The following is a 14,517-nucleotide window of genomic DNA, read 5'->3' on the forward strand; positions in this document are numbered from 1 at the left end:
ACTTGTATCTGCAGAAGAGGTGCCAAATCCCTCCAGCGACATACCAAGGTCTCGGTTGTCCAATGCCGCGACGCTCCGCCGCTGTTACCCGCGCCGAGTTATGTAGATACCGATAATGTTCTGGCTGATCAGTGTAGCTCTTTCGCATTTCAACGATACACACGCATTCAACTATTGCATGTCTTAACCCACATGCGAACAACAAATCTGTACAAATAGTCAAAATGAGAACGTTTTACTTGCCGGTAACTGTTGCTATCTACATCTGGTTACCTCATTTCATCATTCGAACACCTTTTAAATACGTTTCACCAAATGTCTTAAATATTAAGTCTAAAGACAAAATCATTTCATCGTCGTCAACAAATATAGACAATGACCCAAAGGCGAATAATAAAAAACCAACAGGACATAATATGCCTACTTGAATGTAGTTTACTGGTCGCATTACACAAATAGCATTAAAGTAGCTACCGCTGTATTGTACTCCAGAACATGTGTATGAACAATAGTTTTCCAAACTGGCAGGCCTACATCAAGAGAAACACCACCGTTTCTCTGCATCACGATCCAGCCGCAACCTCCAAGATGACCTGAACGACTTCCTGGCCCTCATCCCCGTCGACGAAATCGTCAACATCGTCCTCACCTACGTCGCCAACGATGCTGAGGTGCAGGCCGCCCTCCAGTACCTCATGTCTGACGAGTTCGAGAGCATCGTCGTCTACATTGACCAGCAGCCCGAGCTGTACGATGTAAGCATCGCTCCATTAGACACGTTGTGCACCTACAAGACGTTACATGACAAAGTTTCTGATTGCTCAAATTTTTCCACAGTTGCTCAACTTCCTCGAGGACTCTGGCCTTGACCCCTACGGATTCCTCAACATGATCCACGACTTCCTGGGCATTCCTCAGATTACGAAACCCGCCAGCCGAATGAGAAGGAGCAGCAGGAGCCTCAAGTCCATGCTCGATGAGATCCTCGCCATCCTCCCAGTCGACGAGCTGAAGGCTCTCTACAACGAGAAGCTGGAGACCAGCCCCGACTTTGCTGAACTCATCAACAGGCTCAGCTCGGACGAGTTCCACGTAAGTCCCAATTACACTGGCACATCCTTGTCAATGTTTGTTAATCACTTCTCGATAAGGTCAGATCACTTATCTTCTTGTTTCTCCAGCAACTGGTGCTGCGCGTGGGAGAGCTGGAGGCCGTGCAGAACATGATCCAGATGCTCAGGGACGCCGGTATCGACGTGGACGCCATCGCCGACTTCTTCAGGAGGATCTTCGGCTGGGCCTCAAAAGAAAGTAAGTGCTGAATAGTGAACTTTTGTAATGAAAATAACAGTTTAAATACAGGTTTACAATTTATGTTTCAGCGTTCTATGAATATGTGATTAAGTTACTTGAACCTAGTATTTGTTCTATTATCTATTTGAATGCTATGAACGCCACAAAACTATACTACAGACTTTATAGTCTAACAATGTCTTCACGTATGTGTTTTCCATACGTAATATCTAAGTTGGTGAGAGCTTCAGAGGAAGCATTATACAAAGCTTGACTAGAAAATGGGACAGACGAATGGTTAGCATTAAGAGATGAAATAGTGAAGGCAGCAAAGCATCAAAGAGGTAAAAAGACAAAGCGTAGTAGGAGTCCCTGGATAACTCAAGAGATACTGAAATTAATTGATAAGAAGAAAAAAATTTAAAAATGCAGCAAAGGAATCAGGTGAAAGGGAATACAAAGTTTAAAAAATGAGAGTGACAGGAAGTGTAAAATTGCTAAGCAGGAATAGCTAGAGGACAAACGTAAGGATTTAGAAGCATATTTTACTAATGGAAAGATAGATACCGCCTACAGGAAAATTAAACAGGGCTTTGGGGAAAACAGAAGCTGCTGTATGAGTATCAAGAACTCTGATTGTACGTAAACCAGTTCTAAGCAAAGAAGGAAAAGCTGAAAGGTGGAAGGAAGAGATGAAACCAATATTATAGAAAGGGAAGAGAACGTAGATCAAGATGAGATGGGACATACGATATGCGAGAAGAATTTGACAAAGCTCTGAAAGATCTAAGTCGACACAAGGCCCCAGTAGAAGACGATATTCCGTCAGAACTACAGATAGCCTTTGGAGAGTCAGCTATGACAAAACTCTTCCATCTAGTGTCCACGATGTATGACGCAGGCGAAACACTCTCAATACTTCACGAAAAATGTAGTAATTCCGATTCCAAAGACAGCAGTTCCTATAGGTGTGAAAATTACCGAACTATTAGTTTAATAAGTACAACGCGAATTCTTTACAGCAGAATGGAAACACTGGTAGAAGCAGACCTCGGTGTAGATCAGTTTGTATTCCAGAGAAATGTAGCAATACGCGAGCCAATACTGACCCTACGACTTCTCATAGAAGATAGGTTAAAGAAAGGTAAATCTACTGTTATAGCAATTGTGGACTTAGAGAAAGCTTTTGACAGTTCTGACTGGAATACTCTGCTTGAAATTCTGAAAGTAGCAGCGGTAAAATACAGGGAACGAAACGCTATTTACAACTTGTACAGAAACCAGACGGCAGATATAAGAGTCGAGTGGCATGAAAGGGAGGCATTGGTTGAAAAGGAAGTGAGGCAGGGTTCTAGCCTGTCCTCAATGTTATTCAATATCTACATTGAACAAACACTAAAGAAAACGAATGAAAATTTGGAGTAGAAATTAAAGTTTAGGGTGAAGAAATAAAAACTTGGAGTTTGCCAATGACATTAAAATTCCGTCAGAGACAGAAAATAACATGGAAGAGCAGTTGAACGGAATGGACAGTGTGTTGAAGGGAGGATATAAGATGAATACCAACAAAAGTAAAACAAAGATACTGGATTGTAGTCGAATTAAATCAAGGGATGTTAAGGGAACTAGATTAGGAAATGAGGCACTTGAAGCAGTAAATGGATTTTGCTATTTGAGCAGTAAAGTAACTGACCGAAGTAAACAGTAAATAAAATGTAGACTGGAAATTGCAAATAAATAATTTCTGAAGAAGGGAAATTTTCTATCACCGAATATAAATTGTCAGGAAGTTTTTATCAAGGCATTTATCTGGAGTGTAGCCATGTACGGAACTGAAACATGGACGATAAACAGATTAGATAAAAAGAGAATAGAATCTTTCGAAATCTAGTGCTAGAGAAGAATATTGAAGATTGGATGGGTCGATCACGAAACTAATAAGGAGGTACTGAACAGAATCGGGCAGACAAGTAAGTTATGGCAAAACGTGACCAAATGAAGGGATCGGTTGATAGGACACAGTCTTAGACATTAAGTGGTGACCAAGTTAGTAATGTAAGGAAGTGTGTATGTGTGTGGGGAAGGGGGGGGGAGGGACTAAAAATCGTAGAGGGAGACCAAGAAATCAATACAGTAAGCAAAAAGATGTTGGTTGTGGTAGCTATTCGGAGACGAAGAGGCTTGCACAATATAGAGTAACATGTAGAGCTGCATCGAACCAGTCTTCTGACAGAAGACCACAACAACAACAATACCTGTAATCTGTAGAATAATACATGTAATGAATATTTAGGTATGTACGTTCCACACTTATTCTCAACCAGTGGACAGAGTTCAACGAAACCTGGTATGCACATAATTTACTACATGGAAAGAAGCACAAGATGCACTGAGCAAAAGGAAGGCCACGTATCTTGCATAGAGGTGAGAGTGTAAACGGGTTGACATAGAAGCAGATCTCGGAACTGCCTGGAGCAATTTCAACCACAGTGTGTATATACATTACTCATTACTCGTATAACAATACTGTGTGGGTACTATAACCCTAGTCCCCACCTGTAGGGTTGGGTGTGGAGATGAGGAGCTGTGGCATGTACAAATATTCCATAACGACCTATACTGGTATTGCACCCACAGCTTTTGGGGTCGCTAGCCTCAGTGGAGACAGTCCTGATGACGTTTCGCCCCTAGGTGTATGTTCGTAGGAATGGCGGGGAAAGGGGACACCGGAATACTGACATGTAATCCCATCTCTTTTAACGCCTCAAGCAATTTCTACTAAATGTGGGACACGTAGGCCTATCATTGCAACACGCAAAAAGCAACTGCAACAGTAAGACCCCCGTAGCGTCACAAAGGCAGAGGGTGGGATGAAAAGGGGTGAGACAAAAGCATAACTCAGGTACACCTGGAGCAATTTCAGTCAAATTTCGTAAATACATCACTTATGTGTGTAAAGGTACTGTGTAAGTAAGATACCACTTTTGCCTTTAGGGATGTGTAAGGTGTATATGCATACATGAAAACGATATTTAAAAAAGTTCTGAGTCGATCTACTGATGTTTACTTCCTGTAAGTAGATGACTTGGATTGTTTGTTAAGTATGAGGTGAAGTTAGTTCCTTATCTCTGCTGTTCAGTATGTCAACGACGTCGAGAGGATGAGCACTGGACCGAGCCATATTGTTATCAATGTGTTTAGGGATTTTACATCAGGCCACAGGGCTGAACACCATGAAGAAATCTAACATCCACACTGGAGTTGTATGGCTAAAACCACGAGAGCGTCAGAGATATGTGTGTGCGACATACATGACGCACGCATACACGGACAAAGCGGTGGGTAAAATGGTAGTTACTTATAAATTACACAAAATGTTTGCTTTTCATTACAATCTTTCGTTCATTTTACGCTTTTACGAACACAGACCCGCTTATATCTTAAATAAAAATTTAGAGCAATGCAAATCTTTCAAACTTCTTAGTCTGTAGCCAGGTTGTGTCATCACTTTACAGATGAATACTTGGGGTTTGTGCTCAACCTATTCACTGTGGTGATAGGTTGTACTGGTGATAAAAGGTTACAGACACAAGGGAGAAAGTGAAAAGCATTTTCAGAACGTAGTCACTTCTCTTAATTACCTCTTAGTTAACTGAAAGTATTTTACATCCCATTCAATATATCGATGACACTGATGTTGGGTGCAAATTAATGAGCTATCACTAATACACCATGCCGGTACCCCACCAGACGGTTGCACAGTTCGGTGTGTTGATAGAATAGAAAAACCCATGGAGCTTAAGTACATGCGTTCTCGGAACAAAAGTCTGTAACCTTCAATTAAACCTCGTCCATGGTTACAAATGGGTAAAGGATTACTCATATAGAATTGTTATACATATTGTATCCACTGATTGCTACACAAATCGAAACCAAGATCTGGCTGTAATATTTATTACGCATTTTTACAGCACCCTCCACCACATTCAAGATGATCCAGCGGTTCCCAGCGAAAAAATCCAGCCGCAACCTCCAAGATGACCTGAACGACTTCCTGGCCCTCATCCCCGTCGACGAAATCGTCAACATTGTCCTCACCTACGTCGCCAACGATGCTGAGGTGCAGGCCGCCCTCCAGTACCTCATGTCTGACGAGTTCGAGAGCATCGTCGTCTACATTGACCAGCAGCCCGAGCTGTACGATGTAAGCATCGCTCCATTAGACACGTCGCCCACCTACGAGATGTTACATGACAAAGTTTCTGATTGCTCAAATTTTTCCACAGTTGCTGAACTTCCTCGAGGACTCGGGCCTTGACCCCTACGGCTTCCTCAACATGATCCACGACTTCCTGGGCATTCCTCAGATTACGAAACCCGCCAGCAGAATGAGGAGGAGCAGCAGGAGCCTCAAGTCCATGCTCGATGAGATCCTCGCCATCCTCCCAGTCGACGAGCTGAAGGCTCTCTACAACGAGAAGCTGGAGACCAGCCCCGACTTTGCTGAACTCATCAACAGGCTCAGCTCGGACGAGTTCCATGTAAGTCCCAATTACACTGACACATCCTTGTCAATGTTTGTTAATCACTTCTCGATAAGGTCAGATCACTTATCTTCCTGTTTTTCCAGCAACTGGTGCTGCGCGTGGGAGAGCTGGAGGCCGTGCAGAACATGATCCAGATGCTCAGGGATGCCGGTATCGACGTGGACGCCATCGCCGACTTCTTCAGGAGGATCTTCGGCTGGGCCTCAAAAGAAAGTAAGTGCTGAATAGTGAACTTTGTAATGATAATAAATGTCTAAATACAGGTTTGCAATTTCTGTTGCTTCATTCTACAAATATACGCTTAATTTACTTGAACCTAGTACTTGTTCTATAATCTGTCTGAATGCTGTGAACGACACAAAACTATACTACTGACTTCATGTTCTAACGATATCTTGACTTCTATTTTCCATACATAACGCCAAAACTATTGTAGGAGAATACATGTAATGTATATTTAAGTGTATATTTTCTACATGTTATGCTCGGCCATTGGATCGATTTCATCAAATCCTGGTTTACGTATAATTTACTGTTTTACTATACAGGTTGAGACAGAAGCAGACCTTGGAACTTTTTGGAGCAATTTCAACCAAATTTTTCATGTGCATTTCTCATTATTTGTATAAAAATACTGCATGGGTGATATAACTGTAGCTATCACCCGTAGCGTTAGGTGTGGAGATGAGAACCTGTGCCATGTACAAATATTCCATAATGACCATGCCATATGGCTGAACACCACAGATAAATCTGACATCCACCCTGGAGTCGTATGGTGGAAACCAGCTGACAGTCCAACATACATGTGCGACATATCTAATGCAAGCGTACATGGGCAAAGATAAGGGTAAGAAGCTAGTCACTTAGATAACATAAATGGTTCTAAATGTTAGGTTTCCATTACAGCCTCACGTCTATCTCTACGCTTGTATGGACACGAGTCCGGAGTCCGTTTATAAATAAAAATTTTGGACGCAGCGTAGTACTGATGGCATTATTATTAACGTTCGGCGCAGCAAAAACTGTAAAATTTTCGAACTTCTTAGGCTGCCACTACTTTGCGTCAACTGTTTTAGTACGACTGTAAGGGGCGCGTGCTAAGCCTCTTCACTGTGGTGATAATTTGTGTTGTTGGTAAAGGTGAAAGAGACAAGAGAGAGCGTAAATTCTTTTTCCAGACCGTAGAGATCTCTTCCTAAATAGCACCTAGGTAACTGAAAGTATTTTACACCCATTCAATACATGGATGTCATTAGTGTTGCGTGCAACTTCATGAGCTATCACTAATACATTCTTCACTTACGCCTTCAGATGGCTGTTCAGTTTTATGTTTTGTAGCAATAGGCAAACCCCTCAGATTAAGTAACTGCATTCTCGGAAGGCAAGGCTGTAACCTTCAACAAAATCACGTCATGATGAATAACTTTCGTACAACTTGTATCCATCGATTGTTTTATAGAATCAAACCATGGTTATTGCAGTAATAGTTATTTCGCTTCTTTTACAGCACCCTTCACCGCATTCAAGATGATCCAGCGGTTCCCAGCGAAAAAATCCAGCCGCAACCTCCAAGATGACCTGAACGACTTCCTAGCCCTCATCCCCGTCGACGAAATCGTCAACATCGTCCTCACCTACGTCGCCAACGACGCTGAGGTGCAGGCCGCCCTCCAGTACCTCATGTCTGATGAGTTCGAGAGCATCGTCGTCTACATTGACCAGCAGCCCGAGCTGTACGATGTAAGCATCGCTCCATTAGACACGTCGTCCGCCTACGAGATGTTACATGACAAAGTTTCTGATTGCTCAAATTTTTCCACAGTTGCTCAACTTCCTCGAGGACTCTGGCCTTGACCCCTACGGATTCCTCAACATGATCCACGACTTCCTGGGCATTCCTCAGATTACGAAACCCGCCAGCAGAATGAGGAGGAGCAGCAGGAGCCTCAAGTCCATGCTCGATGAGATCCTCGCCATCCTCCCAGTCGACGAGCTGAAGGCTCTCTACAACGAGAAGCTGGAGACCAGCCCCGACTTTGCTGAACTCATCAACAGGCTCAGCTCGGACGAGTTCCACGTAAGTCCCAATTACACTGGCACATCCTTGTCAATGTTTGTTAATCACTTCTCGATAAGGTCAGATCACTTATCTTCTTGTTTCTCCAGCAACTGGTGCTGCGCGTGGGAGAGCTGGAGGCCGTGCAGAACATGATCCAGATGCTCAGGGACGCCGGTATCGACGTGGACGCCATCGCCGACTTCTTCAGGAAGATCTTCGGCTGGACTTTTTGAGTTCTTCTGTTCAGACGTCTGCTCAACCAAAGTTAAAATTTCCAAAATATCCTGAATTTTCTCGATCTGCGATGTAAAAGCGACGTAATAAAGGTTCATCTGCGTTGTACGACATTTCTTAATTATTATTGTGACTCAACTTCTTGCCACATCATAAAATGACATTCCAGATATTCAGGGACAATTTCATAGTACATTTTTAAGTTAGTATAGTTGACGAAGATGAGAAATGTGACTGTCACCTCCGGCATACAAACTAATCCTCTAAACCAGGCTTAAACCATTTGAGTTTAACTTCCACAAGAAACGTTACAGTGTTTGGGTTCTTCGTTCCCCATGTAACATGAGTCATTCAGGTCCGTTGCAGTAGTAAGAAAGAAAATAGCTTTCGCATGATGTGTCACCAACACAGGTCAATGAAATTTGGGCCATGCATAAAAGAACTGCTACAGTATAGTACAGTACAGTACAACACAGTACGGAAGGTAACTAAAAGAAATACGCTGTGAGGCGTAGAGAAATGACACTTCTTATTGAAAAGGCAGTAATTACATTGAAGCCAGTGCGATTCATGATGGCTCCCGGGACAGTGCTGATTCGAGCATGCTTCCTCTCCTTGCTGCCCGACTTAGTAAGCGACTTTGTTACAAAATGTGGCACAGGATTCCTCAGAGAGTGTGTGATCACCACGGGCAGCAAAGATTGCACCGCAGCATGTCGCCACACTGGCCTCAAAGTTGGTGAGAAGGCGGTGAGGCATTCCGTTGCTCCACCAGCGAGGTTAACTGCTGGATGGTCGTTAGTACACGCTGTCTGCTACAGTACGCTGCATCCCATACATGCTAGATGGGATTTAAGTCGGGGAAACGGGCAATACAGGCAATTCGCTGAATGTCCCCTCGCTCCAAGAGCTCCTCCATAAGAATGCAGTCAGAGCCGAATTCACCGTTGAAACGACGCATGCGGAGGATAAGTTCAGTGTCACAATAACGTTAATCAGTGAGTGAATTGTTTTCAAAGATTTGTCATTGTGCAAAGAGCAAAGGGATTGTACCGACCAGGGGTGGGGTCGCGTGCTCTTCTCGGATCAGAGCACATTCAGTCTGCTTACCGATTCCGGACGCGCCACCATGTGGCCGATACGTACGAACACGTAATTCGCCCAGGATCATTGTCGAGCATTATTGTGCTAGTGGTCCAGGTGTCGTGATGGGGAGGTATAATGTTGCATGGGCCTACCGACCTCCAAATCCTGGAGCATGGTGCACTGACCGATGAACGCCATCTGACTCTGCACTCCTTCCCTATGTGAATCTTTTCAAGGGTGTACTCGGGCCCAGCTTCATACCCGACCGCATCGAACAGGTACGTGTAGGAGCACTTGGAATGAAAGGATATTGGGCAAATGGACTGATCTGTCCGTTCCCTCAGGCTTAAATCCCAGAGAGCACTTGTAGTCTACGTTGGGCAGACGTCCTACAGCATTTCCACAGGCACCATCGACCATCCACCAGATGTCAATCGCACTGGTGGAGGAATGGAACGGCCTGCCACAATAACTTCTAACAAACTTCGTGGCCAGCATTGGAGGACGTTGCAGAGCATACTGTGCCGTCTGTGGTGATCACCATGTCCTACCTTTTGTACTGTCCAGGAGACCATCATAAATCGCCATGACTTCAATGTTATTGTTTTCTTTGTCTAAACGTGTCATTCCGGTTCTTCTAGATTAGATTAGATTAGTACTTGTTCCATAGATCATGAATACGACACTTCCTAATGATGTGGAACGTGTCAGGTTAATAAAAGGTGTCTATACAAGATATTAAATTAGACAAAATATTACATGACACTCAATAGTTTTTTTGTGGAGGTTGGGAAATTATCCACTTACTATATCCAAAAATCATCTAATGAGTAGAAGGAGTTGCCATTAAGAAATTCTTTTAATTTCCTGTTAAATGTTATATGGCTATCTGTCAGACTTTTGATGCTATTAGGTAAGTGACCAAAGACTTTTGTGGCAGCATAATTTACCCCCTTCTGATCTAAAGTTAGATTTAACCTTGAGTAGTGAAGATCATCCTTTCTCCTAGTGTTGTAGCCATGTACACTGCTATTACTTTTGAATTCGTTCGGATTGTTAATAACAAATTTCATAAGTGAATATATATATTGTGAGGCTACAGTGAAGATTTCTGGCTCTTTAAATAAGTGTCTGGAGGATGATCTTGGATGAGCTCCAGCAATTATTCTGATTACACGCTTTTGTGCAATCAACACTCTTTTACACAATGATGAGTTACCCCAGAATATGATGCCATACGAAAGCAGAGAATGAAAATAGGCGTGGTAAGCTAATTTACTCAGATGTATATCGCCAAAATTTGCAATGACCCTAACAGCATAAGTAGCTGAACTCAAACGTTTCAGTATATCCTCAGTGTGTTTTTTCCAGTTCAACTCCTCATCAATGCATACACCTAGAAAATTTGAATATTCTACCGTAGCTACAGATTTCTGATCGAAGTCTATATTTGTAATGGGGTCATTACATTTACTGTGTGGAACCGTATATACTGTGTTTTCTCAATGTTTAATGAGAGCCCATTTCCAGAGAACCCCATAATGATTTTCTGAAAAACATCATTTACAATTTCATCAGTTAATTCTTGTCTGTCGGGTGTGATAGCTACACTTGTATCATCGGCAAAAAGTACCAGCTTTGCATCTTCGTGAATATAGAATGGCAAGTCATTAATATATATTAAGAACAGGAGAGGACCTAAGACCGAACCTTGCGGCACCCCATTCTTGATTGTTCCCTGGTTTGAGAAATCACCCGTTTTTGCATATTATGTGAACTCTTTATTTCAACTTTCTGCACTCTTCCAGTTAGGTATGATTTAAACCATTTGAGCACTGTCCCATTCATACCACAGTACTTGAGCTTATCTAGAAGTATTCCATGATTTACACAATCAAAAGCATTTGATATATCACAAAAAATCCCAACAGGTGACTTCCGGTTACTCAGAGCATTTAATATATCATTAGTGAAAGTATATATAGCATTTTCCGTTGAAAACCCTTCTGGAAACCAAACTGACATTTTGTTAAAACTTTATTTTTACAAAGGTGTGAAGCTACTCTATAATACATTCCTTTTTCAAGAATTTTGGCCAAGGCAGTCAGAAGAGAGATTGGGTGGTAGTTGTTGACATCAGACGTATCCCCTTTTTTATGCAGTGGTACAACAATGGCATAATTCAGTCTATCTGGGAAAATATCCTGCTTCAGAGAGCTATTACATATATGGCTAAGAATCCCACTTATTTCTTGGAAACAAGCTTTTATTATCCTGCTGGAAATGCCCTTAATCCCATGTGAGCTTTTATTCTTGAGAGAGTTTACTATCTTTCTAATTTAAGATGGAGAGGTGGGTGGAATTTCAATTGTATCAAATGGAGTGGGTAAGGCCTCTTCCATTAACTGCCTTGCTTCTTCTAATGAACGTTTAGATCCTATTTTCTCTACAACATTTAAAAAATGATTATTCAAAATGTTTTCGACTTACGGCTTGTTGTTTATCAAGTTTCCATTCCCTTTGATGGTGATGCCGTCATTCTGTACTCTTGGTTGTCCTGTCTCCCTTGTAATAATATTCCAAATTGTTTTTATTTTGTTATCAGAGGTATTAATCTCAGACATGATGCACATGCTTCTGGACTTTTTAATAAACTTTCTTAATGTAGCACAGTAGTTTTTATATTATTTGGCTGTTTCTGGCTCATTACTCTTTCTTGTTGTTAGATACAGTTCCCTTTTGTGGTTACAAGAAATTTTTATTACTTTAGTAAGCCAAGGTTTTTTGCATAGTTTTTTATAATTAGATTTAACTACTTTCTTCTGGAAACAGTTTTCAAATTCTCTTACAAGTGTATCATGAAATAAGTTATATTTTAAATTAGCATCGGGTTCCTTGTACACCTCATCCCACTCTAACTGCTGAAGATTTTCTCTGAAATTTCTAATTGTTGAGTCATTAATTGAATGCACAACTTTGGAGGGTAGTTTTGAATTAATGAATGGAGCTATGTCATATACTGTAACTAGCTGAGCATCATGAGCAGAAAGTCCATTCTCAACAGGATATTCTCATTGGATATTTCTTTCAGTCACCTTTTGTATTATTCTATAGCAGTTCTCTCTATGTATCGTTCAAGTCTCAGCGAGCTATATTGTTTGGTAGTGTCACATCATGCAGAAGATTTGCACATCACTGTATCTTGCATTCTGATATCCACATATTTTTTAAAATGGAAATTATAAGCTTCAGTCGTGTGAATGCCGTTTTAAATATATTACATTTCCATTTACTATGGTGCAAGTTTAGTACGTTTCTCCATTCTTCTACACCGTATACTTCCTAAACGTGACTTCAGTGGCGAAGCAGTAGATTTATGTTCCAAAAACAATACAGTGAAAGGGCCTGTTACGCATCCTGCCGATATGGAAAACATAATACAATCAAAGAATCTAATTCCCTTTCATCTCTGTTCAGAATTACCCACGAATATAATTTCTGTTCCCTTTTTGGTTCTATCCTAAAAACTGAAACGTCGATTTTTCACATCAATTTTCGAATAAAACCACAGCCTGATTTTGGTCTAGTTCTCCATATCCGTAGTAACCGTTAGGGCGTACAACACTTGTTAACTGGTTGACGTTTTGACGCTGATCTATTGCAACACTTTAGTCAAGCACACTATGTAATGTGAACGCACGGCCGAGGTATTTAATGATAAATATCTGTTGTCAAGCAGACAAGTAATGCTAAGAGTGAAAGCAATTCCTTTGAGAGTCGAGGATTCAGCGGATGAACAGGAGAGCTTGTCGGATTCCAATGTTGAACGTAAATGCCTGAAGACACAGTACGTAATAAGTTCCTGCCATAAACAATTCGCCCCACGTGCAGCATCTTGTTATCATGCTAAACTGCAGTCTGAGTCCGATTACCACTGGTATTAAATTTTCTCCAGTACTTGGAAATACTCTTCAATGTATTCACATTCACATCGGCATTTTTGCAACTGGCTGTAAGAAAAGATAAAGGGGATCTTTCACTCAATTAAAAATTTTATTCATAGTATATTAACCGAGAAAGCATAGGAGAAATGATTATTAGTATACCATTGTGGGTAGTACAATTGGTCCAACTCACCGTTCCTGCAATGTAAAATGTGTGGAGTTAAAGTTATCTGTTGTTTCATTAAAAACAGTTGTTGCAAATTTTTAGAGTGTTTTCATGGCACAACAGTACTCTTTAATAGATATGGGTCTTACTTTTGGGAGCTTTTCAGATATCACTGGCGTTTCATATATGTCTATGGCAATGTTTTCATTTTGGGTATAGTTAACGAGTACACGTCAACGCGCATGATATGGATCTTACAAGTTGCAACATTACTCCAATACACGCCGTACACTTGTCTTCCACAGATTTCTCGCTTTCTATCTAGGAACCAAGGCCTGCCGTCTGTTTTGCAGTTCGAGTAATCGTTTCATTTCATATCTTCAATCCTCGTTACTCCTACGTATCAATACTAAACGAGGATCTCCAGATGAGAGTCATTAGTCTACAACCAAAGGCTATTACATTTTTATATTTAGTGAAATATGCAACATAACATTTCTCAACATTTATAGCTTGTTGCCACTGTACACACCAGGTAGATGTTCATTCATATTTAAGTTAGATACCTCTACAATTGTTATTGGATAACAGAGTCTCATACACTGTTGCGTCATCTATGAGAAGTTATCAGCTAATATCATATAATTTGATATGTGCTTGCATTGTGAGAAATATCAATTTGTTTGGTACGTTCGCCTACATAAGCATCTTTGCATGCCTGGTGACATGAGTGGTCCGTACTTTTTGGCTACCAGAAGTAGTATTATCGAGAACCTCTTATCGAGAGCCTGCACCTCTTATATGCTGGTAGAGCTCGGTGGAGCGAGTGAGTCAGAGACAGAGAGAGAGAAGAGTTGTGTCGCTACTGAGTGAGGAGCTTTTCATGAACCTTGTCTGAGATGCTCCCTGATGTGATTGAGAATAAAGAATGATTTTGAGATGATTTCGTAGACAGACAAGGTTACATGAATATAGTTTTTATTTGCTGCAAGCGCTTACTGTGAAGCATTGTAATGTAAAGATTTTATTTTGTTTAACAATGTCTATATATTGGTGCCAACGGTGATTTATCAGGCATGTGTTCTATTTCTCTCTCCCACCAATGTAAGTTAAAATGTTTCAATAGGAAAGCAAAGAGTAAATTTTACGTTAATTTAAATATTGTGTGTAAAAGTAATTTTGTGG

The 14,517-nt window shown here is 41.2% G+C and overlaps 1 protein-coding gene across 1 annotated transcript in view; it reads left to right on the top strand.

The window, feature by feature from the left end:
• Positions 1 to 14,517, top strand: part of LOC124795576 — a 179,734-nt gene that overhangs the window by 98,759 nt on the left and 66,458 nt on the right. The window contains exons 18-26 of the mRNA XM_047259647.1: positions 529 to 755; positions 838 to 1,092; positions 1,182 to 1,311; positions 5,265 to 5,497; positions 5,580 to 5,834; positions 5,924 to 6,053; positions 7,351 to 7,583; positions 7,666 to 7,920; positions 8,010 to 8,121. Of these exons, the coding sequence (XP_047115603.1) occupies positions 529 to 755; positions 838 to 1,092; positions 1,182 to 1,311; positions 5,265 to 5,497; positions 5,580 to 5,834; positions 5,924 to 6,053; positions 7,351 to 7,583; positions 7,666 to 7,920; positions 8,010 to 8,121 (1,830 nt within the window). The remainder of the gene's footprint in view (positions 1 to 528; positions 756 to 837; positions 1,093 to 1,181; positions 1,312 to 5,264; positions 5,498 to 5,579; positions 5,835 to 5,923; positions 6,054 to 7,350; positions 7,584 to 7,665; positions 7,921 to 8,009; positions 8,122 to 14,517) is intronic.

Source organism: Schistocerca piceifrons, chromosome 4 (assembly GCF_021461385.2).
Source record: "Schistocerca piceifrons isolate TAMUIC-IGC-003096 chromosome 4, iqSchPice1.1, whole genome shotgun sequence".
NCBI lineage: Eukaryota > Metazoa > Arthropoda > Insecta > Orthoptera > Acrididae > Schistocerca > Schistocerca piceifrons.